We start from the raw sequence: 25,195 nt of genomic DNA, 5'->3' as shown, positions 1-25,195 counted from the left end.
AATGCAGGATGTCACAACCATGGTTAACAAAAGAAGCCAAAGCCACAGAGAGGGCCTATAATGAACAATAATTAGTGGGAAGTTTGAGGATTGGGAAGCTTTTAAAAAACCAACAGAAGGCAACTAAAAATGTCATAAAGAAGGAAAAGATGGTATATGAAGGTAAGCTAGCCAATAATATTAAAAAGGATACCAAAAGTTTCTTCACATAAAGTGTAAAAAAAAGGTGAAAGAAGATATCGGACTGCTGAAAAACTATAGTGGAGAGGTAGTAATGGGGGTCAAGGAAATGGTGGACAACATGAATAAGTATTTTGCATCAGTCTTCACTGTGGAAGACATTAGCAAGATGCCAGGTGTTCAAGGGTGTCAGGCAGAAGTGAATGAAGCTGCTATTACTTAGGAAACGGAAAGGTCTGAAGGGAGATAAGTCACTCGGACCAGATGGTATACACCCCAAGGTTTGGAAAGTGGTGGCTGAAGAGGTCATGGAGGCATTAGTAACGATCTTCCTAGAATCAACTGGAGAAATGGAAAATTGCAAATGTCATTCCACTCATCAAGAAGAGAGAGGTAGAAGAAAAGACATTATAGGGTAGTTAGTCTGATCTCAGTGGGTGTGAAGATGTTGGAATCAATTGTTGAGGGTGTAGTTTCGGGGTACTTGGGGGCACCTGATAAAATAGGACATAGCATGGTTTCCTCAAGGGAAAAATCTTACGTGGCAAATCTGTTGGAAATCTTTGAAGAAATAACAAGCAGGATAGATGCGTAACAAGTTAAGGGCCCATGGTTTTACATGAAAGATAAGAGCATGGACTGATTGGCAGGAGGCAAAGAGTGGGAATAAATGGAGCCTTTTCTGGTTGACTGTCAGTGACTAGTGGTGTTCCACAGGGGTCTGTGTTGGGAGTGCGTTTTTAAGTTGCATGTCAGTAACTTAGTTGACAGAATTGATAGTTTTGTGGCCAAGCTTGCAAATGATACATAGATAGGTGGAAGGGCAAGTAGTGTTGAGGAAGCAGAGAGGCTACAGAACGACTTGGACAGATTAAGAGAATGGGCAAAGAAGTGGCAGATGGGAAACAGTGTCAGAAAGTGTTTGATCATGCACTTTGGTAGAAGCAATAAAAGTGTAGACTATTCTAAATGGAGAGAAATTTAAAAATCTGAGGTGCAAAGGGATTTTAGAGTCCTTGTGCAAGAAAGGCTTGGCATATGTAGAGTGTTAGATGGCTCAGGGCCTCTACTCACTGAAATTCAGAAGAATAAGCGGTGACCTCATTGAAATCTATCAAATGCTGAAAGACCTCTATAGTGTAGCTGTGCAGAGGATATTTCTTATTGTGGGGGGAAGCCTAAGGCTAGAGAGTGGTGCATCTGTGGAATTCATTGCCACAGGCATCTGTACAGGCCAAATCATTATGTATATATAAGGCAGAGGTTAATAATTTCTTTATTAGTTAGGGCATGAAGGGATATGGAGAGGTAGCAGAAGATTGGGCCTGAGAGAGAAAATGGATCTGCCATCATGAAATGGCAGAGCAGATTCAAGGGGGGAGATGGCAGAATTCTGTTCCTATATCTTATGATCAGTCATGTAGTCTTTAGCCAGCACTCACTGTTTACTAACTGTGATTATATGGACTTGTGTTAGACAGATTTGAGGGTTTACCTGTTGTGGCTGTTTGGAGTAGCATTAAACAGAGCAGAGTTTTTACAGGCTGTGACCTTATGGAGTGCCTTCAGACAGCTGACCATTTGTCAGCCATGGCTGTGTTCTATGGCTTTAGACAGAGCTGGCTGTGGTCCTATAAATAGGCTTTAGACGGACATGAGTGTTTACCTACTGTAGCTAGGTGGAATGGCATTAAACAGAGCTGATTGTTTGCCAGCTGTGGCCATGTGGAGTGGCATAAGAGAGGGCTGAGGGTTTGCCAGATTTGAGTGGTTTTAGACAGATTTGAGAGCTTACCAGCTGTAGCGTGTTGATTGGCTTTGGACAGAGCTGAGGTTTCAGCAGCTGTGTGGCTTTGTGGAGTCCCTTTAGACAGAGCTTAGAGTTTACGAGCTGTGGCAGTGAGGAGAGTCATTAAACAGTGCTGAGTGTTTATGAGCTGTGATTGTGTGGACTTGTGTTAGATAGAGCTGAGAGTTTACTGTTTCTCTCCATTTGGAGTGGCATTAGACAGAGCTGAGGTTTTAACAGTTGTGTCCATGTGGACTAGCTTTAGACAGAGCTGGTGGGTTGCCAGCTATGGCCATAAGGTGTGGTTTTAGACAGAGCTGAGGATTTACAGCTGTAGCCTTTTGGAGTGGTTTTACACAGAGAAGAGGGTTTACCAGCTGTGGCTTGTAGTGTGCTGTTGGACGAAGCTGACGATTTACCAGTTAAGACCATGTGAATTTATGTTAGACAGAGCTGAGGGTTTTCCAGTGGTGGCCTTTTGGAGTGGCATGTAACATTTGACATTAAACAGCTGTGGATTTACCAGCTGTGGCTGTGTGGGGTGGTTTTAGACAGAGCTGAGGGTTCACCAGCTGTAAAGTGGCATTAGACAGAGCTAAGGTTTTGCAGAAGTGACCATGTGGATTGTTTTTGGCCAGAGCTGAGGTTTCACCACATTTGGCTGTGTGGAATGTCTATGGACAGAGCTGATGGTTTACCAGCTGTGGCTGTGTGGAGTGGCTTTAGACAGAGCTGACGGTTTACTAGCCGTGGGCATGCTGAGTGGCTTTAGAGGCTTATGGATAGGCCTTGGACATATCTGGGTGTTGGCAGTTGTGGTGGTGTGGAGTGGTATTAGAGCTAACTATGCTGTTTGTAGTGGCATTATACAGACCTGAAGGTTTTTTACCAGCTGTGACAACGTAGAATGACTTTAGATCTGACACTTCGGCTGTGTGGAAAGGCTTTAGACAGAGCTGATGGTTTACTAGCTGTGGCCGTGTGGTGTGCCTTTGGACAGAGTTGAGGGCTTACCACCTGTGACCATGTGGAGTGGCAATAGAATAGCTGAGGCTTTTCCAGCTGTAGTCCTATAGAGTGGTGTTAGGCAGAGCTGATGTTTTACCAGATGTGGCTTTTCATGGAGCTAAGGGCTTAACATGTTTGGCCATATGGAGTTGTTTCGGACTGAGTTGAGGGTTTGAGTTGGGAAAATGTCGAATGACATTAAACCGTTTAGCAACTCTGGCCGTTTAGAGTGGCATTAGGTCGACCTGCCGGTTCAGTAACTAGCCGTTTAGAGTGGTGTTAGACAGAGCTGACGGTTTACCAGCTGTTGGCATGCTGAGTGGCTCTAGAGCTTTGCATTTAACAGTTGTGGGCCTGTGGATAGGCCTTGGACGTAACTTGGCGTTTGCTAGTTGTGGCAGTGTGGAGTGACTTTCATCACAGCTGGTGCTTTACTAACTGTGGCCATGTGGAGTTTCTTTGAACAAAGCTGACTGTTCACCAGCTGTGGCTGTGTGGAATGTGTTTATTCAAAGCTGACTGTTCACCAGCTGTGGCTATGTGGAATGTGTTTATTCAAAGCTGACTGTTCACCAGCTGTGGCTGTGTGGAATGTGTTTATTCAAAGCTGACTGTTCACCAGCTGTGGCTGTGTGGAATGTGTTTATTCAAAGCTGACCGTTCTCCAGTTGTGGTATGTAGAGTGCAGTTGGAGAAAGCTGACTGTCTACATCTGTGACCGTGTGGATCTGGGTTAGACATATAGAAACATAGAAAACCTACAGCACAATACAGGCCCTTCAACACACAAAGCTGTGCCGAACATGTCCTTACCTTAGAACTACCTAGGCTTACCCATGGTCCTCTATTTTTCTAAGCTCCATGTATCCATCCAGGAGTCTCTTAAAACACCCTATCATTCCGCCTCCACCAACGCCACCAGCAGCCCATTCCACGCACTCACCACTCTCTGCGTTTAAAAAAACTTACCCAACATCTCCTCTGTACCTACTTCCAAGCACCTCAAAACTGTGCCCTCTTGTGCTAGCCATTTCAGCCCTGGGTAAAAGCCTCTGACTATCCACACAATCAATGCCTCTCACTATCTTCTACACCTCTATCAGGTCACCTCTCATCCTCCATCGCTCCAAGGAGAAAAGGCTGAGTTCACTCAACCTATTCTCATTAGGCATGCTCTCCAATCCAGGCAACATCCTTGTAGATCTCCTCTGCACCCTTTCCATGGCTTCCACATCCTTCCTGTAGTGAGGTGACCAGAAATGAGCACAGTACTCCAAATGGGGTCTGACCAGGGTCCTATATAGCTGCAACATTACCTCTCGGATCTTAAACTCAATCCCATGTTTGATGAAGGCCAATGCATCGTATGCCTTCTTAACCACATAACCTGCATAGCAGCTTTGAGTGTCCTATGGACGCGGACCCCAAGATGCCTCTGATCCTCCACACTGCTAAGAGTCTTGCCATTAATGCTATATTCTACCATCAAATTTGACTTACCAAAATGAACCATCTCACACTTATCTGGGTTGAACTCCATCTGACACTTCCCAGCCCAGTTTTGCATCCTATCAATGTCCCGCTGTAACCTCTGACAGGCCTCCACACTATCCACAACACCCCCAACCTTTGTGTTAGCAGCAAATTTACTAATCCATCCTTCGACAAGAACACACATAGATTAAGATGTAGCTGTCCTGTGCTGGCACCAGTGGAATCAGCAGTTGGTCTGCCACCTGTCTTCAGGAGAGAGAGAGATAAGGAAAACAATGGAGCAGCGTTTGGAGATGTTAATGAAGGGGAAGGAGAGCTGTCAAGATCGGCTCCCCCTTTGAACCCCGAACTGTTTGAAGTGATGGACAGGCGATACCCCAGCAGGGGGATAAAAAGGGACAGGTTCGCTAAGGCAGGACACACACGACACCCCGAGGTAACGAGACCCTGGAAGCGGTGCGTCTCTCACAAGTCGGTGGGAAGTACTGAGCCATAGACGCACAGGGTGGAAAGGCACAATCGGCGGGAACCTGGTGTGTGTCCATCCTTGCCTGGGTGCCAGGTTCACCGCAGGGAAACGATCGTATCTGGAAACGGAGGGGTCACAGTCGGTGACCTCAGATAACATCACAAAGGACTCACCCGAAAGCTGACTGCGAAGGTCTGTGTGGAAGCCTTGAATATTCATTCGTTTTTGCTCTCTCTCTCCACTGTCCATCGCCACGGTAGCGATTACTGCGAACTGAACTGAACTAAATTGAACTGAACTTTGCGTCACTTTGAAACTGTTGCATTTATTATCCTTTTGATTAGAGTACTGTGTTGCTTGTTTCTTTAATAAAACTTTCTTAGTTCTAGTAATCCAGACTCCAACTGAGTGATCCATTTCTGCTGGTTTGGCAACCCAGTTACGGGGTACGTAACATAAGTGGGGTTCTCGTCCGCGATTTTGAACGCTAAATTTGGGACGGAGTAAATTCATTGCGTCAAAATTCCCGAAAGAAAGAAAAGACAAACAGCAGAAATGGAGGTTGAGGGCTTTATAAAGGCGCCGACCTTGGAGGCATTAGAGGATGCCAGGAAATCGGAATTTGTAGCTGTGGCCAAACAGTTGAATCTTGCTAAGGGGAAGTCGACAATGAGGAGAGAGGAGATACACAGAGCTATTGTAGAGCACTATGTATCTAAAGGTGTGTTTCCCCAAGGTGAGCTGGGGGTGGTGTCTATTGAAAAACCTGCTGGAGACGCGGTACAGGTACAGCTTGAAAAACTGAGACTCGAGCACGAGTTCCGGGTACGGCAGTTAGAACACGAAGAGAAACAGTTAGAAAGGCAGGAGAGAGAGTTAGAAAGGCAGGAGAGAGAGAGAGAGAGAGACAGCTGGAGCGAGAGGAGAAACAGAGGGAAAGGGAATTCGAGCTGGAGAAGTTAAAGATAAGGGCCGAGCAGGGGCTCGTGCCGAACCAAGGTGGAGGGTTCCGGGCGACCCAGGAGATTAGGCTGGTTCCCCCATTTGACGATACCGATGTGGATCGGTACTTTCTCCACTTCGAAAAAGTTGCTACAAGTCAAGACTGGCCGAGGGATAAGTGGGCTGTTTTGCTTCAGAGTGTACTGAAAGGGAAAGCCCAACAAGCTTACTCAGCTTTGTCCGCGGAAGATGCCCAGAGGTATGAGGTGGTGAAAGAGGCCATCCTCAGGATTTATGAGTTGGTCCCAGAGGCATACCGGCTGAGGTTCTGGAATGCGAGGAAGCAGTGGGACCGCACGTATTTAGAGTTTGCCCGTGAGATGCAGACATATTGTGAGCGTTGGTGCGCCTCGAAGGGGGTAGAGGGGGATTATGACAGACTGCTACAGCTGATCCTGATTGAGCAGTTTAAAGGTTGTGTCCCTGAGGGTATGAGACCCTACCTCGATGAGAAAGAGGCAGCCACGTTAGCCGCAACTGTTAAGTTAGCGGATGAGTACGCGTTGACGCATAAAATGAAGTTTGCCCCGAGTAAAGGCTACCAGAAGGGTAGTCAGGACGGCGGGGAGAGTCCGCCAGAAAAGTCAGAAAGTAAGCCGGGGACTAGTGAGAAGGATAAGGTAGACTGGGAGCAGTCTGGTAGGAAGTCTCCTGGGGTCGTCTGTTATAATTGTGGGAAAGCCGGACACTTTGTGTCCAGGTGCTTTGCCCCAAAGAAGGAGACGGGAAAAGGAAAAACGGCGATTTTGACTGGCTGTATCGAGCTGGTAAACGAACCGCTGGGAGAGGACAGGTCTGCCAAAGTTCAGGAAGGGCGCGAGAGGTTTATCTCGGCCGGATTGGTGTCAGTGAGGGAGGGATTAAAACCAGTTCCAGTGCGGATCTGGAGAGACACGGGAGCGTGTCAGTCACTAATACTGAAGAGTGTATTAGAGTTTAGCTCAGAGACCCTGACTGGGGAGGTAGAGGTCAAAGGTGTTGGGGAAGGGACAGAGTCAGTCCCTTTGCACCAGATACATTTACAGAGCAACCTCGTCTCTGGACTAGTCACGATCGGGGTGAGGTCCGAATTACCGATGAAAGGCGTGGAAGTCTTGCTCGGTAATGACCTCACCGGGGGAATCGTGTTCCCAGTCGTGAGATTGACAGGTCAGCCTGCCAGCATTGAGGCCCCGCCCATGGACTCACAGGTTCATCACCGGCCCGCGATGGTGAATTTAGCTGAAATGTTTCTGCCAACCTTCTATGAGACGGGGGTAGAAAATGAACAGGAGTGTAGTGAGACAAGAAGTAGTGAGGGAGCTGGGACAGGCGTAGCAGTAGCCAGGAAAGAATTTGTGCAGACGCAGGAGCGAGACGAGGGGCTGATGGTTTTGGCAGAGACGGCTCTCTCTGACACAGCCGTAACAAGGGAACTAGTAGGCTATTGTGTGGAGGAGGAAGTGCTAAGAAAAAAAGGGAAATCAAGTACAGTACCCGCAGATGAGGAGTGGGGGGTGGTGCAAAAGAGTTATGGGGATGAGGTTTTTAACATGGCCCACGAGGTACCCCCCGGTGGACATTTTGCGGTGCTGGAGGGAACAGTTGGTGGAATCATGAAAGAGGTTTACTGGCTGCCCAGGAGGAAGGATGTTATTGATTATGGCAGACGCGAACTGAGACGGTCACAGGCTTTAGATATGCTAACAAACCTAGTCGGTGTTAGCGCGGAAATCAATGAAGCTAGGGTCCCCCTGATAAGAGAAAAAAACCATTTTGAAAAGATGAGTATGGTATCGACCAGATGGGAGAAGGCTATTGTTTTGGCCAGGTCTGCTGATAAGGTCTCTCCCTTAATCCCCGAACAAAGCGACTCTTTAGGAGAAGTAATTAAACGACTCGCACACGTGTGTTTGATTGTCCCGAGGCGATGCAAAGAACTGGGACGTTGGGTGGTGTCTGTTACACTAAGCTAACCTAGCGAGCAACATCCCTATAGAATGAGTAATTCAGTGACGAAAGGGCTGACGAACACAGAGGTGTGTATTGGCAATGTAATACGGCTGTCTGAAGCCAGCTTGATAGTGAACTTTGAAAAAATGAGTTCGGCCACACGAAGGTCACTTACCTGGGAATTGTAGTAACACGGGGCAGCTGGCAGCGATGCAAGCTACAGTGCAGGCTATCGCTGACCTCCCAACCCTGACAGACAAGAGGGCCCCCAGAAGGCTCTTGGAGATGGTGGGGTACTGTAGGAAGTTTTGCAATAACTCTGCGGTTACTACCCCTCCACCCTTGCGAGAGAAAACTAAGTCGGAATGGGACGACCCTTGTTATTGTGGTCCGGGACGAAACCCAATGAAAGGTTACATTGATCGCAATTCATCAGTGTTTTTGGCCACTGTGAAGTTTGCTAAGTTGGAGCCTGGTCTAAGGGATTATTAATAACACATATAAAAGGAACAGAAAATATGATGGCTGACTGTCTGTCAGTTGTTGACAACTTCAAACTCGCTGTATTAGCCAAATAGCTGATAAAGATGTATATTTGTGTGTACCAAACAATGTATTCATGTTTGTAATTTTTACCCTCCGGTAAAAATCCTTAAAGGGGGGAGGTGTGACAAGAATACACATAGATTAAGATGTAGCTGTCCTGTGCTGGCACCAGTGGAATCAGCAGTTGGTCTGCCACCCGTCTTCAGGAGAGAGAGAGATAAGGAAAACAATGGAGCAGCGTTTGGAGATGTTAATGAAGGGGAAGGAGAGCTGTCAAGATCGGCTCCCCCTTTGAACCCCGAACTGTTTGAAGTGATGGATAGGCGATACCCCAGCAGGGGGATAAAAAGGGACAGGTTCGCTAAGGCAAGACACACATGACACCCGAGGTAACAAGACCCTGGAAGCGGTGCGTCTCTCACAAGTCGGTGGGAAGTACCGGGCCATAGACGCACAGGGTGGAAAGGCACGATCGGCGGGAACCTGGTGTGTGTCCACCCTTGCCTGGGTGCCAGGTTCACCGCAGGGAAACGATCGTATCTGGAAACGGAGGGGTCAAGGTCGGTGACCTCAGAAGACATCACAAAGGACTCACCCGAAAGCTGACTGCGAAAGTCTGTGTGGGAGCCGTTTTTAAATATTCATTCGTTTTGCTCTCTCTCTCCTTCCCCCCACTGTCCATCGCCACGGCAGCGATTACTGCGAACTGAACTGAACTAAATTGAACTGAACTTTGCGTCACTTTGAAACTGGTCATTTACCCCTAGACAACGATAGAGCTTGATTAATCCTGTTATCTTAATTCTGTGTGCATGTGTGTTTATCATTGCTGAACTGTTGCATTTATTATCCTTTTGATTAGAGTACTGTGTTGCTTGTTTCTTTAATAAAACTTTCTTAGTTCTAGTAATCCAGACTCCAACTGAGTGATCCATTTCTGCTGGTTTGGCAACCCAGTTACGGGGTATGTAACATAGGTCATTTATAAAAATCACAAAGAGTAGGGGTCCCAGAACAGATCCCTGATGCACACCACTGGTCACTGACCTCCATGCAGAATATGACCCGTCTACAACCACTCTTTGCCTTCTGTGGGTAAGCCAGTTCTGGATCCACAGAGCAATATCCTCTTGGATCCCATGCCTCCTTACTTTCTAAATAAGCCTTGCAGGGGGTACCTTATCAAATGCCTTGCTAAAATCCACATCCGCTACATCTATGGCTCTACCTTCATCAATGTGTTTAGTCACATCCTTAAAAAATTCAATCAGGCTCATAAGGTACGACCTGCCTTTGACAAAGCCATGCTGAGTATCCCTAATCATATTATACCTCTCCAGATGTTCATAAATCCTGCCTCTCAGGATCTTCTCCATCAACTTACCAACCACTGAAGTAAGACTTATTGGTCTATAATTTCCTGGCCTTTCTTGAATAAGGGAACAACATCCACAACCCTCCAATCTGCCGGAACCTCTCCCATCCCCATTGATGATGCAAAGATTGCCAGAGGCTCAGCAATCTCCTCCCTCACTTCCCACAGTAGTCTGGGGTACATCCCATCCGGTCCCAGTGACTTATCTAACTTGATGCTTTCCAAAAGCTCCAGCACATCCTCTTCCTTAATATCTACATGCTCAAGCTTTTCAGTCTGCTGCGAGTCATCCCTACAATTGCCAAGATCCTTTTCCGTAGTGAATACTGAAGCAAAGTACTCATTCAGTACCTCTGCCGTCTGCTCCAATTCCATACACACCTTTCCACTGTCACACTTGATTGGTCCTATTCTGTCACATCTTATCCTCTTGCTCTTCACATACTTGGAGAATGCCTTGGAGTTTTCCTTAATCCTGTCCGCCAAGGCCTTCTCATGGCCCCTTCTGGCTCTCCTAATTTCATTCTTAAGCTCCTTCCTGCTAGCCTTATAATCTTCTAGATCTCTGTCATTACCTAGTTTTTTGAACCTTTCGTAAGCTCTTCTTTTCTTCTTGACTAGAATTACAACAGCCTTTGTACACCACAGATCTTGTACCGTACCATCCTTTCCATGTCTCATTGGAACGTATCTATGCAGAACCCCACGGAAATATCCCCTGAACGTTTGCCACATTTCTTCCGTAGTTTTCCCTGAGAACATCTGTTTCCAATTTATACTTCCAAGTTTCTGCCTGATAGCCTCAAATTTCCCCTTACTCCAATTAAACGATTCCCTTCATATCCCTCTCCAATGCTATAGTAAAGGAGATAGAATTGTGATCACTATCTCCAAAATGCTCTCCTACTGAGAGACCTGACACCTGACCAGGTTCATTTCCCAATACCAGATCAAGTACAGCCTCTCCTCTTGTAGGTTTATCTACATATTGTGTCAGGAAACCTTCCTGAACACACCTAACAAACTCCACCCCATCTAAACCTCTCAGTCTAGGGAAATGCCAATCAATATTTGGGAAATTAAAATCTCCCACCACAACAAACTTATTATTACTCCTTTCCAGAATCTGTGTCCCTATCTGCTCCTCGATGTCTCTGTTACTATTGGGTGGAGTATAAAACACCCAGTAGAGTTATTGACCCCTTCCTATTCTTAACTTCCACCCACAGAGACTCTATAGACAACCCCTCCATGACTTCCTCCTTCTCTGCAGCCGTGACACTATCTCTGATCAACAGTGCCACGCCCCCACTTCTTTTGCCTCCCTCCCTGTCCTTTCTGAAATATCTAAAGCCTGGCACTTGAAGTAGTCATTCCTGCCGCTGCACCATCCAAGTCTCTGTAATGGCCACAACATCATAGCTCCACAGTTGAGTGTTTACCAGTTGTGGCCATTTGGAGCAGTGTTACACAGAGCTGGGCGTTTACAGACTGTGGCCATATCGAGTATCTTCAGACAGTGCTGAGGTTTTACCGGATGGGACTGTGTGAGGTGGCTTTACAAGGAGCTGACAGTTTACCAGCTGTGAACGTGTGGAGTGGCAAAAGAATCTCGTGCTTTCCTGGTGTGTAGGATGAATAAACTCTTCTTGGGCTTCCAGCCGGGTACAAGTATCCATTATAATCGATATTTCAATGACAAACTCTGCCATCTTCCTTAGCTCTGTCCAAAAACAATCCATACGCCACAGCTGGTAAGCTGCCAACTCTGTTTCAAGCCACCCCACACGGCCACCGCTGATAAACGCACAACTCTATCTAAAGCCAGACCACACGGCCACCGCTGATAAACGCACAACTCTATCTAAAGCCAGACCACACGGCCACCGCTGATAAACGCACAACTCTATCTAAAGCCAGACCACACGGCCACGGCTGGTAAACGCACAACTCTGTCTAAAGCCAGACCACACGGCCACGGCTGGTAAACGCACAACTCTATCTAAAGCCACCCCACACGGCCACCGCTGATAAACGCACAACTCTATCTAAAGCTACCCCACACGGCCACCGCTGATAAACGCACAACTCTATCTAAAGCCACCCCACACGGCCACCGCTGATAAACGCACAACTCTATCTAAAGCCACCCCACACGGCCACCGCTGATAAACGCACAACGGCTTAACGTCAAATGCCACTAGAAAAAGCTACCACTGGTACACCTTCAGCTCTGTCTAAATCCACTCCACCTTCATCCTTGAAGAAGGTGGCAGATTGTCATTGAAATATTAGTTATAATTAATACCTGTAGCCGGCTGGAAGCCCAAGAAGAGTTTGTTGTTGTGGAGCGGCTTTAGACAGACCTAAACTTACCAGCTGTGACCATGTTGGAATGGTTTTGTAACTGGCGCTTTGCCAGCGGTAGCCATGTGGGCTTGATTTGGATTGAACAGTGTTCACTAGCTACAGTCATGTGAAGCCGCTTTAGACAGAGCTGTGGCTGTGTGATGTCAGTTTAGACAGCTGAGAGTTAAAGAGCTGTGGCCATGTGAAGTCGCTTTAGACAAAACTTCCAGCTCTCCTTAGGGGTTTACAGGCTGAGGCCATGTGAAGTTTCTTTAGACTTATGGTAGCTGAAGGATTACCAGCTGTGGGCATGTGCTATGACTTTAGACAGAGCTGGCAGTTTCCCAGTTGCGGTCCTGTTGATTGGCTTTGGACAGAGCTGATGGTTTACCAGACATGTCCACGTGGAGTGGTTTTGGACAGAGCTGATGGTTTACCAGGCATGTCCACGTGGAGTGGTTTTGGACAGAGCTGATGGTTTACCAGACATGTCCACGTGGAGTGGTTTTGGACAGAGCTGATGGTTTACCAGGCATGTCCACGTGGAGTGGTTTTGGACAGAGCTGATGGTTTACCAGACATGTCCACGTGGAGTGGTTTTGGACAGAGCTGATGGTTTACCAGTTGTTGCCTCGGAATAGTGTTAGACAGATCTGAGGGTTTACCATTTGAGGCCTACAGTGTGCTGTAGAGCTGACGTTTACCAGCTGTGACCATGTAGGCTTGTATTAGACAAAGTTGAGGGTTTATCAGCTGCGGCCATTTGGAGTGGCTTTGGACAGAGCTGAGTGTTTACAGACGGGCTGTATGAGTTACTTTAGACAGAGCCGAGAGTTTACCACCTGTGGCTGTGTGCAGTGGCATTAGAATAGCTGAGGTTTTGCCGGCTGTAGCCGTGTAGAGTACTGTTAGGTAGAGCTGAGTTTTTACCAGGTGTGAATGTGTGGAGTGGTTTTACAAGGTGCTGACAGAATTATCAGTTGTAGAGAAGTGGTGGTTTGAGACAGTAACTTTAGACAGAGCTCAGGCTTTGCCAGTTGTCGCCACGTGGTGTCGCTGTGTGGAGTGATTTTGTACAGCGCTGTCAGTTTACCAGCTGAGGCCGTGTGGAGTGACATTTGACAGAACTGAAGGTATAGCAAACAGTGGCCTTTTGGCTGGCATGTGACATTAAGCAGCTGTGGGCCTGTGGAGTCGCTTTAGACAGAGCCGGCTGCTTACCAGCCGTGGCGTGTGAATAGTTTTTGGACAGAGCTGAAGTTTCACCACTTTGGCTGTGTGGAGTGTCTTTGGACAGAACTGAGAGTTTATGACCTGTTGCCTTGTGGATTGTCTTTGACACAACTGAAAGTTTACTAAGCAACACACACAAAATGCTGAATGTATACTCAATGTTTCAGGCCAAGACCGTCCATCAGGACTGGAGAAAAAAAGATATTGGGCATCCTTTACTCCCATCTCATCTTTTTTTCTCCAGTCCTGATGAAGGGCCTCGTCAACTACACTTTTTTCCATAGTTGCTGCCTGACCTGCTGAGTTCCTCCAGCATTTTGTAGATGCTTGAAATTCAAGCAATGCACACAGAGTTTCTCTTGTTTGAGAGTTTACTAGTTGTATCATGTAGAGTGCTGTTGTACAGAGCTAGGGGTTTACCAGCTGTGGCTGTGTGGAGTGGCGTTAGAATAGCTGAGGCTTTTACATCTGACAATTCACCAGCTGCAGATGTGTGGACTGGCCTTTGACAGAGATGATGGTTTAACAGCTGTGGCCATGTGCAGTGACTTTGGACATAGTTGAGGGTTGCCAGCTTTGGCCATCTGGGTTTACTTTGGATTGAGTTGAGGGTTTAGCAACTCTGGTCGTTTGGAGAGGTGTTTGACAGAGCTGATGGTTTACCAGCCATGAGCATGCTGAGTGGCTTTAAACAGGCTTTAGTGTTTACCTGCTGTGGCAATGTGAAGTGTGCAGGGGAGTGTGGATGACTGGAAGAATTGGATCAGCCCATGAATAAATGGTGGAGCAGACTCGATGGGCTGAATGGCCTACTACTCCTATATCTTATGGTTTTATGATATAAACAGCTGAAGGTGTACCAGCAGTGGCCTTTTGGAGTGGCACTTGACGTTTGACAATTAAAACGGGTGTGTGCTTACCAGCTGTGGCCACGTGGAGTATAGATAGACAGAGCTGTGGTCATGTGGATTTACTTTGGGTTAAGCCGAGTGTCTCTCAGTTGTGCCATGGGGAGTGCCTCTAGCCCAAGCTGAGTCGTGTGCCATTACACAGAGCTGGATGTTTGTTAGCTGTGGCCATGTAGTGTGGCTTTCAGCAGAGCTGAGGGTTTAACAGCTGTTGCCTTGTGGAGTGTCTTTAGTCAGAGCTGTTGGTATACCAACTGTGGATGTGTAGGTTGGTTTTAGACAGGCACACAGCTTACCAGTTGTGGCCATGTAGAATAGTGTTAGACAGAGCTAATGATTTGCTGGCTTTGGCTGTGTGGAGATGATTTAGACACAGCTCAGAGTTTACCAGTGGCCATGTGGAGAGGCTTTAGACAGCTAGCATTTTACCAGTTGTGGCATTATGAATTGGCTTTGAATAGAGCTGACTGTTTGCCCGTTGTAGCAGTGTGAAGTGGTGTTAGAGAGAGCTGGGGGTTTACCAGCTATGACCTTGTGGAATGACATTTGACAGAACTGAGGGTTTACCAGCTGTGCCCGTGTCAAATAGGTTTAGATAGAGCTGACTGTTTACCACCTGTGGACATGTTTGAGTGGCTTCAGACAGAGCAAAGAGTTTAACATTGAAACACAGAAAACCTACAGCACAATACGGGCCCTTCAGCCCACAATTCTGTGCTGAACATGTATTTACTTTAAATATAACCTAAGGTTACACATGGCCCTCTATTTTTCTAAGCTCCATGTACTTATCCAGGAGCCTCTTAAAAGACCTTATTGTATGTGCCTCCACCACAGTCGCCAGCAGCCCATTCCACACACTCACCACTCTCTGTGTAAAAAAACTTACCTCTGACATCTCCTCTGTACCTACTTCCAAGCACCTTAAAACTGTGCCCTCTTGTGCTAGCCATTTCAGCCCTGGGAAAAAGCCTCTGACTATCCACACAATCAATGCCTCTCATTATCTTGTACACCTCTATCAGGACACCTCTCATCTTCCGTCACTCCAAGGAGAAAACGCCAAGTTCACTCAACCTATTCTCAAAAGGCATACTCCCCAATCCAGGCAACATCCTTGTAAATCTCCTCTACACCCTTTCTATGGCTTCCACATCTTTCCTGTAGCGAGGTGACCAGAACTGAGCACAGTACTCCAAGTGGGGTCTGGCCAGGGTCCTATATAGCTGTAACATTACCTCTCAGCTCTTGATCTCAATCCCACAGTCGATGATAGCCAATGCACTGTATGCCTTCTTAACCACATAGTCAACCTGCACAGCAGCTTTGAGTGTCCTATGGACACGGACCCCACGATCCCTCTGATCCTCCACACTGCCAAGAGTCTTAACATTAATACTATATTCTGCCATCATACTTGACCTACCAAAATGAACCACCTCATACTTATCTGGGTTGAACTCCATCTGCCACTTCTCAGTCCAGTTTTGCATCCAATCAATGAACCATTGTAACCTCTGACAGCCCTCCACACTATTCACAATGCCCCCAACCTTTGTTCATCAGCAAATTTACTAACCCATCCCTCCACTTCCTCATCCAGGTCATTTATAAAAATCCCGAACAGAAGGGATCCCAGAACAGACCCCTGAGGCACACCACTGGTCACCAACCTCCATGCAGAATATGACCGATCTACAACCACTCTTTGCCTTCTGTGGGCAAGCCAATTCTGGATCCACAAAGCAAAGTCCTCTTGGATCCCATGCCTCCTTACTTTCTCAATAAGCCTTGCATGGGGTACCTTATCAAATGCCTTGCAGAAATCCATACACACTACATCTACTGCTCTTCCTTCATCAGTGTTTAGTCACATCCTCAAAAACATTTCGATCAGGCTCATAAGGTACGACCTGTCTTTGACAAAGCCATGCTGACTATTCCTAATCAGATTATGCCTCTCCAAATGTTCATAAAACCTGCCTTTCAGGATCTTCTCCATCAATTTACAAACCACTGAGGTAAGACTCACTGGTCTATAATTTCCTGGACTATCTTTACTCCCTTTCTTGAATAAGGGAACAGCATCTGCAACCCTCCAATCCTCCAGAACCTCTCCTATCCCCATTGATGATGCAAAGAGCATTGCCAGAGGCTCAGTAATCTCCTCCCTCGCCTCCCACAGTAGCCTGGGATATATCTAGTCCAGTCCCGGTGACTTATCCAACTTGATTATTTCTAAAAGCTCCAGCATATCCTCTTTCTTAATGTCTATATGCTCAAGCTTTTCAGTCCACTGTAAGTCATCCCTACAATCACCAAGGTCCTTTTCCACAGTGAAAGCTGTGGCCGTGTGCAGTGGCTTTACACAAAGCTGAATGTGAAAGCAATAGCCTTGTGGACTGACATTAGAAAGAGCTGAGGATTTGCCAGCTGTGGCTGCATGGAGTGGCTTTAGACAGAGCTGATAGTTTGTCAGTTTTGGCCATCTGAAGTGACCTTAGACAGAGCTGAGGGATTAACAGCTCTCACTGTCGGGAGTGGCATTAGAGTTGAGGGTTTGCCAGCTTTGGCCATGTGGATTGGCGTTAGACAGAGCTGACAGTTTGCCAATTGTGGCTATGTGGTGTGGCTGAGGGTTTACCAGCTGTGACTGTGTGGATTGGTGTTAAGGTAGATCTGAGTGTTTGCTTGCTGTAGATACATGGAGTGGTGTTGGACAGAACTGAGGGTTTACCAGCTGTGACCGTGTGGATTGGTGTTAAGGTAGATCTGAGTGTTTGCTTGCTGTAGATACATGGAGTGGTGTTGGACAGAGCTGAGGCTTTGCCAGCTGTAGCTGTGTGCAGTGGCTTCAGACAGAGTTGTTGGTTTACCATCTGTAGCCATGTGGACTGGCGTTAGATAGAGTTGAGTTTTTGCCAGCTATGGATGTGTGGATGGCTTTATGTAGAGCTGCCAGTTTACCAGCTGTGGCTGTGTGGAGTGGATTTAGTGGATTTTGGCAGCTGTTGCTGTATTGAGTGGCTTTAGACAGAACTTACTGTTTACCAGCTGTGGTCATCCCAAGTGGGTTTAGACAGAGTTGAATGTTTACCAGCTGCTTGCCTGTGCAAACTGAATGCGGAAGACACCAGCAATCACAGTGAAGTATGGATAGTTCGCCTTTACCTTACTTTGATGCTGCCATTGCTGGCAGTGCATTTGAAGCTGTATCTTAACACTTTCTTCAAATTCTGCCACTTTTCCAAAGCAAAATTGCATTACTTTCAAAAGAGGAGTTAGAAATCCATTAAAAAAACTTGTTTCACTACCATTGAACTAAGATCCATGTTTCAGGGTGGGGAGGGCAGAAACCGTTATCGTTTAGACTACAGCTGGTAGCCTTGGTACAGTTGCACCTGTGGGACACAGTCTGTCAAAAGCTGAGGAAAGGTTTTCACACCCTCACTCTCATGTGAATGAGGTCTAAGCCTCCTCCCACCAATCCCCTGTCTCCAATTCTTCCACAACAGAGATCGCCAAGGGAGAGAGGTACTACTGTTCACACACCTGTACAATTGTAGGGATTGATGGAGGTATGCATTCCACGGTCTCCAGTAAACTCACTGAAGTAGTTTTTATTGCACATTTGCTTGGAGGCTTTTGGCACATTCCACACACTGGGAAAACCCCATCCAGCACAATGTAGGCAGGTGAGTCTCCTCGTGTGCTTGAGTTGCATATGACTCGGTCTATGAGTTACTCAAAGGGAACTGTGATAAATGTCCTCTGAGTGGCCACTCATTATTTCCTGGTCCACGTGACCAAGTGCATTAAAGTGGAATTTATTAATTGCTACAATATGTTTTCAACCCACAATTTTCACATTGCTGATCCAACTCTGTAAGTGTGAGACTAACTAGCTCCCTACTGGCCTCATTCCATGTCTCCATGTGTGTGTTTTTGTGCATCTGTCTCTCTGTCACACACACCTGAGGTTGATAATTACCCCCATCAACAAAGAGTTCGGACAGTAGTTGTAAAACTCAGGAGATTGAAGGCGGGAAAGCTCTATTATGTGTGTTCTGAATCGCATTATGGTTCAGCAACAAGAGTTAGGCATGTTGGGCAGTGCACGCAGTTGGTTTCAAAGGGTCATAGAGTCATAGAAAAGTACAGCACAGAAAGAGGCCCTAGTTTGTGTTGAACTATTTAAACTGCCTACTCCCAACAACGATAGCCCTTCATAAACCTCCTATCTATGTATTTATCTATCCAAACTTCACTTACACGTTGAAATCAAGCTTGCATGCACCACTTGTGCTGGCAGCTCATTCCACACTTTCATGACCCTCTTGAGTAAAGAAAGTTCCCCTCATGTTCCTCTTAAACATTTCATCTTTCACCCTTAACCTTTCACCTTTCACCTCTCATTGTAGTCCAACCCAGTGAAAAATTCCCACTTGTCTTTGTCCTATCAATACACCTCATAATTTTGTATACCTCTATCAAATCTCCTTTCAATCTTCTACGTTCCAAGCAATGCAGTCCTAACTTATTCAGTCTTTCCTTATAAATGGGATCCTCCAGACCCGGCAACAATCTTGTAAATTTTCTCTGCACTCCTACAACCTCGTTTACATCTTTCCTGTAGATAGGTGACCAAAAGTGCACACAATACTCCAAATTAGGCCTCACCAATGCTTTATACAACTTCAACATCACATCCCATCTCCTGTACTCAATACTTTGATTTATGATGGCCAATATGCCAAAACTTTCTTTACAACCCTATTACCTGTGACATCACTTTCAATGAAATATGGAATTGCACTCCCAATTCCCAGATCCCTTTGTTCTCCCACACTCTTCAATGCCCTATCATTCACTGTGTAAGACCTACCCTGGCTGGTCTCACCGGAGTGCAACACCTTGCACTTGTCTGCATTAAATTCCATCTGCCATTTTTCCAGCTGTCCCCAGTCTCAGTGTCATCCACAGAATTGCTGATCCACTTAACCACATCATCATCCAGGTCATTGTTATAGATGACAAACAACACCGATCCCTGCGGCACTCCACTAGTCACAGGTCTCCAGTCAGAGAGGTAACCACTCTCTGGCTTCTCCCACAAAGCCAGTGTCTAATCCAATTTACTACCTCATCCTGAATGTCGAGTGACTGAACCTTCTTGATCAGCCTGCCTCCATGCGGGGCCTTGTCAAATACCTTGCAGACAACAACCACTCCCCCTCATCCACTTCCTTGGCAACTTCCTCAAAAAACTCTAACATAACCTACCATGCAAGAAGCCTTGCTGACTATTCCTTAATTAGTCCATGTCTATCCAAATACTTCATATATCCGGTCCCTTATTGCAATAACAATAATCAGTGAACCTTTTCCTCCTGGACATTTTCACACTGTGTCATTGCCCGCAACTCTGCATGTTGTTGATCACAGATACTATTCCAACGCCCTCCAGAATATCCTGAACATTTCCAGTTTGACGGTTTGCGGGGAAATTGACCAGTGGCTACAGTGGAGTATCCATTCAACGATTGTGTTCGCATGTGTTCAAGAAGGGTAAATGATTCTTTGTGTGGCAAACCACTCAGCCTGATTAGAGTGGAACAGACAGAGACAGCAGAGCTTCTGATGGAAGGGTGACATTGTTAACAGAAAAATTCATTTTTGTTATACACAAATTATATCCGTCAAAGTAATCACAACTACCTGCATGACTGGCTGGGAATTATTTAGCACTCTCACTACATTCGGCCTTAAATTACGTAATTGGTTTATATTTTTTAAAGTTTCTTTATTTGTTTGTGACCTGATCACATTGTGGTACTTAAACAGCTAGAGTCAGATACAACAGGCAATGGAAAGCCTATCACACATAGAATTGCATTTGGCAAAAAATGCATGACGTTCTCCTTTAGAGCCGTGATCTTATGGCATCGAATTCGCCACCCCACTGATACTTTATTCCCCAGAGCACAGACATCATTGACAGCAGAACTGGTTCTGCTGTGCAGCGTTCCTTCAGGTATTTCAGCAGTTTTAACACATTTTGATTTTGGCCTCGAGCACTGGAACGCCAATTGTTGGGAGCTACGGAACATACATTTCCATTGCAACACGAGGAAGCTAATTAATTTACTCATTCTAAGAGCCGTACGGTAGCCACGGCCTGTATCAACTATGGAAGATCAGTGACTGCTCTGTCGTCAATTAACCTGCATGGTTAAATCCTTTGCCTGGGGTTGTTCAGTCTGACGGTGAGATCACCGCACCAGGACAGAACCACGTGAAAACACAACCCTCAGCTGCCCGGGAGCTAACGGGGGAAAATCGAAGAGGAGTTTATGGGAATGTGCAAGACAGAATAATTTCTATGAGGACAAGGGAACGCGGCTGAAGAGATTGCTCCCCTAGATGGGAATAAACCGCACCGGAATTGACCCCGCCACCTCAGGTCTTGAAGAAGATCGATAATCTGAATACTCAACTTCATATTTTTGAGTACAGAGAATAATATCCACTGTTAATGCAGTGATTGTCAAGTGTACTTTTATTATTTACAGATAATGTGGCCTTTTCCCAACATGTACGCAATTTGTCTTTTCCTTTGCGGTTTGTTTCGGCTCTTGGGTGCGCCCTTTGCTCAGAGTACACATCCCGTAGTTCCGTGATCCCGACTGCTGTAACACCATAAATCAAACAGCAGTACAGGATGAACAGATCCAGTTGTTTCAAAGGGATTCGGTCTGTGAAGGCTTTCAGGTTCATTTCCAGCAGGAATCGGTGATTTGGGAAGATGTTTTGCTCACGTACACACCTGTTCTTTTCATCGAAACCCCTCTGGGCCGTGACACTCGCTGGTGTCCAGAGCTATCGGCATGGACTAGATGGTGTCGTGTTCTCTGATTGTATGACTAACTATCTGAATTTGCACCCTGATCTGTGCTGGGCCCTGACTGGACAGGAGGAGTCCCACCCGGAGTCTAAAGCCGAGAAAAGGAGTGAAGCAGGTGGTCATCGGAGAGGGTTCATGGGGCCGCGCAGGACCTCACAAAGAGCTTTCAGCTCTTTAATGAGCCCCGACAGCTGGTCCAACATTGTCCTCCGTCAAAACATGCACCAGTCAGGCGTTAATATTCGCACAGACCTTCTAAAACCATGAATTTTTAACGTGAAAGTGAAAAAACTGCAGGGGCTGGAAATCTGAAACAACACCGAAGATGTCGGAACCTCTCAGGTCGGGGTCGGGGGCGGGAGCTTCCTCAGAACAAGCATCCACGGATGCTGTCTGACCCGCTGAGTTCTGAACCTTTGTACAAAATAAACCAGGTGTGCCGTTTTCAGCACCTGAACGCTCAAGTCTAACGGGCAGCCATTAGAGACGAGGTCTGCACGGTCCGGATACCTTTCGCTTCACAGCTCGGACGCTGTTCCGGACTCGGCGTCCCCCCCAGTCACTTGCAGCGACTCGGACACTTGCGGGCGGCTCCTCTTTTCTTGGACATCGTCGCCTCGCAGAGAGCGCTTGACCACTCTCGGCCATTCGGTCTTTTCTCCCGGCTCCTCTTCAGCGGGGGAAAGGGAGAGTAACGGCGCGTCAATAAGCTGCTGGAGAGCCCGGCTTCCGCGGTGGGTGCGGCTCCCCTCTACAGATGAGACGTTACCGAGAACGGACGTCGTCGGTTCCCAGAAGGGTGGGGGGCTGGTTTCCCTGACTGGACAGTTGTGCAGAGGCGCCCTCCCTGGAGGGCACAGGAATCTGCAGTCCCGCTTCTCCAGCGGTCCCTCCGCGCTGGCAGGAACATCGTAGGAGGATATCAGGTCCCCTCTGTGGGCCAAGCCTTCCTGGGCTGGGATCGGAGCAGAAACACTGAGCTGGTCTTCCTCGGCAAGGGGAGGAGCGCACTCACTTCTGCTCTGAGTTCCGGGCCCGCCAGTACCCAGATCCTCGCTCTTTCTCTCGCCGACCTGAGGGCAGTTGGCTGCTGACACTTCCCCGCCCCGCCAGGCGTCCTCCGAGAGGAAGTGCAGCTGGGCTAGCGGCTTATGCTCCGAGTCGGTGCCACAGGAACAGGCCGTGGTCTGGGTGTCCTGGCACAGGCAGCTGTACATGGAGGCGTCGGAGGAGACGCTGTTCCTGCGTTTCAGCAGCTGGAAGTGGCGAGCAGAACGCGGCGCATTGCTGGCTGGAGACGGGGCGCTGGGTAACAGGCGGCTGAAGAGGGGTGCATGCTGGCTGCCCCCCTCTTCCCTGTTCTCCTCGATCTCTTCCATCGGCTGGAAGTGCATGTCATCCTTGGAAATCCTAGGAGAGAGGGACCCAGTTACAACGGGCTTGTCCGTGTGCGCAGCCGGCTGTTCTTACAGTTGTGAGTGTGGTACAGCAAGATCCCGGGGGCGGGGGGCAGCAGGATGCCCATCCCAGTGGACCAGCTGAAGTGCTGCCGATTTGTACCCAAGGGGCATTCCCTGGGGACATTACTGTGAGGTGGTGCAGCGGGTAGCGGGTAGTCGCAGCAACAGGGACTCGGGTTTGACCCCGACCTGCGCTGCTTTCTTTGTGGAGTTCTACCCATGACGGTGTGTGTTTCTCCCGGGTGCTCCCGTTTCTTCCCACATCCCAATGACGTGGGTCGATGGGTTCATCGATACTATGAATGACTCTATCAGTTTGGCGAAAGGGAATTGAGGTATGGTGGTTGAGGGAAATTACAGGATTACAGGGAGGAAAGGTGCGTGAACTTAACAGACCAAATGGTCTTCCCTGTGTCACTATAAGATATGATAATTCTGCTGAGGGTCGCCACAGTGGTGTAGCCAAACGATATTACACCTCAGGGTGTCAGAGTTCAGTTCAAATCAGCATCCTCCAGAAGAAGTTGGTATGTCCTCCCAGTGAGCGGGTGGGTTTCCTCTGCCTGCTCCCGCTTTCCTCCCCACAGAACAAGATGGACGGATTAGAAGGTTAATGGTCCTGTGATTGGGTTAGTGGGCTGCTGGCCAGAAGGGCCTGTTCCACACTGTATCTCTAAATAAATAAATACAAACGAACGGAATTTCCTCATGGAGTGGGAACCATGCCTTTTGAGCTAGTTGGTAAATCCTGAAGGAGGCATCTATCTACGCAGTCCCAGTTACCCCTGTACTTCCATACACCTCTAAACAGCTCCTATCGGTGTACATATCTACATCTACATGCCTTTTAAATGTTGTTATTGTATCTGTCTCAACCATTTCCTCAGGCAGCTCATTCCATAGGCAGACCACCCCTCTGTGGAAAAGTTGCCACTTAGGTTCCTATTAAATCTCTCCCCTCTCACCTTAAACTTCTGCCCTGTTGTTCTTGATTCCCCAACTCTGAGGCGAAAAGAAACTATGCACATTGACCCTATCTGTGCTCCTCACGGCTTTATATACCTCTATAAGATCTCTTCTGTTTCCCTATAAACTCTTAACCTGCTCAGGCTGTCTCTGTGTCTCAGACCTTCAAACCCTGGACACATCTTGTAAATCTCCTCTGCACTTTTTCTCTTTTTACCTAACTGACCATAAAGCACACAGAAAAGATCTGAAGGCAGAGCAGTGTCAGAGCAGTACTTCTCCATTGGTCCATGGTAGCTAAAAGTAGACTGCACAGGGCTGGGAAGAAGGTTGGGTGAAGCGTGGCTCTGCTGCGTTTGGTGTTGCAATGACTCACGTCATGTCGAAGGTGGAGCCCTGGAAGGAGGGCTTCTGCAGCACAAAGACGGTGGCGGCGGTGTACGGGGGCCGAGGATTGGACTCATTCCAATATCGGTCCTTTTCCATAAGAGGCAGATCCTGATACATGTCATCGACCGCCATCATCGACACCTGCAACAGTCACAACTACAGTCAGTGGCACCCCTGCAGAAAGAGAAATTCAGTTCAACTGGATCAGATTAGCTTTATTTGTCACCTGTAGAAAACATACAGTGAAATGCATCGTTTTGCATCAATGACCAATGCAGCCCGCAGCTGTCGCCATTACCTCCCACACCAACATAGCGTGCCCACAACATAACCGTACATCTTTGGAATGTGGGAGGAAACTGGAGCACCCGGAGGAAGCCCATGCAGTCGTGGGCTGAACGTACCAACTCCTTACAGCGGGAATTGAATTGAACCCAGGTTGCTGGCACTGTAACCTGAGGAACTGAGTCAGTGCGTGGGGAGAGAGGAAGAAAAGACATTGAACAGTGAATCTCCCACCCGGCTCCCCCGACTTCTCTTCTCACCACAGATCCCTGCACCAGTGTGTGGACCCACAGGAACAGCACCTGCCTTGGCCACTCTTCATGCACGAGTACATATAGAACTGCTGGCAATCGGCCTCAGGCAGAACCCACTGGCGTTCTCCACCCACCTCTAACATCCCCAGCCCCTCTAAGTGCAGCCCAACTCAGACCAGACTCAGAAGATGGTAGAGTGTGGTCTGAACAAGGTGTCAGTGGAAATGGTGGATGATCCCAGGATTGAGACGTCCAAAACTAGGGGGCACAGATACAGGATAAGAGGGGAGAGGTTTAAGAGAGACCCGAGAGGTAACTTCTTTACACAGAGGATAGTGAGCACCTGGTAGGAGCTTCCAGAGGAAGTGGTTGAGGTAGGTACCATTACAACATTTAACAGGTAATTGGATACGTATGTAGAAAGGAAGGGCTTGGAGGATGCTGTGGCCAGCATGGACCAGTTGGGCCAAATGGGATGGTTCCGTACCATAGTACTCTATGACTTTATGACCAGGGATAAATGCTGCAGACCCCTCACCCTCACTGTGGGTCTGTAGCAGAGCCGGGTGTGCTTGTATCCACAGTTTAACACAAAACACAACATACAGATAATTTAGATGTTTGCTATCTTGTAGGGCCTTTGTGGAAGTG

At 47.4% G+C, this 25,195-nt stretch overlaps 1 protein-coding gene across 1 annotated transcript in view; it reads right to left on the bottom strand.

Annotated features, from left to right (window-relative positions):
* Positions 1-20,126: 20,126 nt before the first annotated feature.
* best2 (bestrophin 2) overlaps positions 20,127-25,195 on the bottom strand; it is a 40,740-nt gene continuing 35,671 nt past the window's right edge. Inside the window, exons 8-9 of the mRNA XM_063036066.1 lie at positions 23,992-24,146; positions 20,127-22,599 (exon numbers count right to left, since the gene is read on the bottom strand). Coding sequence (XP_062892136.1) covers positions 21,708-22,599; positions 23,992-24,146 — 1,047 coding nt within the window. The 3' untranslated portion in view covers positions 20,127-21,707. The remainder of the gene's footprint in view (positions 22,600-23,991; positions 24,147-25,195) is intronic.

The sequence above is a fragment of the Mobula hypostoma genome, chromosome 29, assembly GCF_963921235.1.
Source record: "Mobula hypostoma chromosome 29, sMobHyp1.1, whole genome shotgun sequence".
NCBI lineage: Eukaryota > Metazoa > Chordata > Chondrichthyes > Myliobatiformes > Myliobatidae > Mobula > Mobula hypostoma.
Note: the sequence above shows the minus strand (reverse complement) of the source record. Positions and strands in the feature narration are given on the sequence as shown.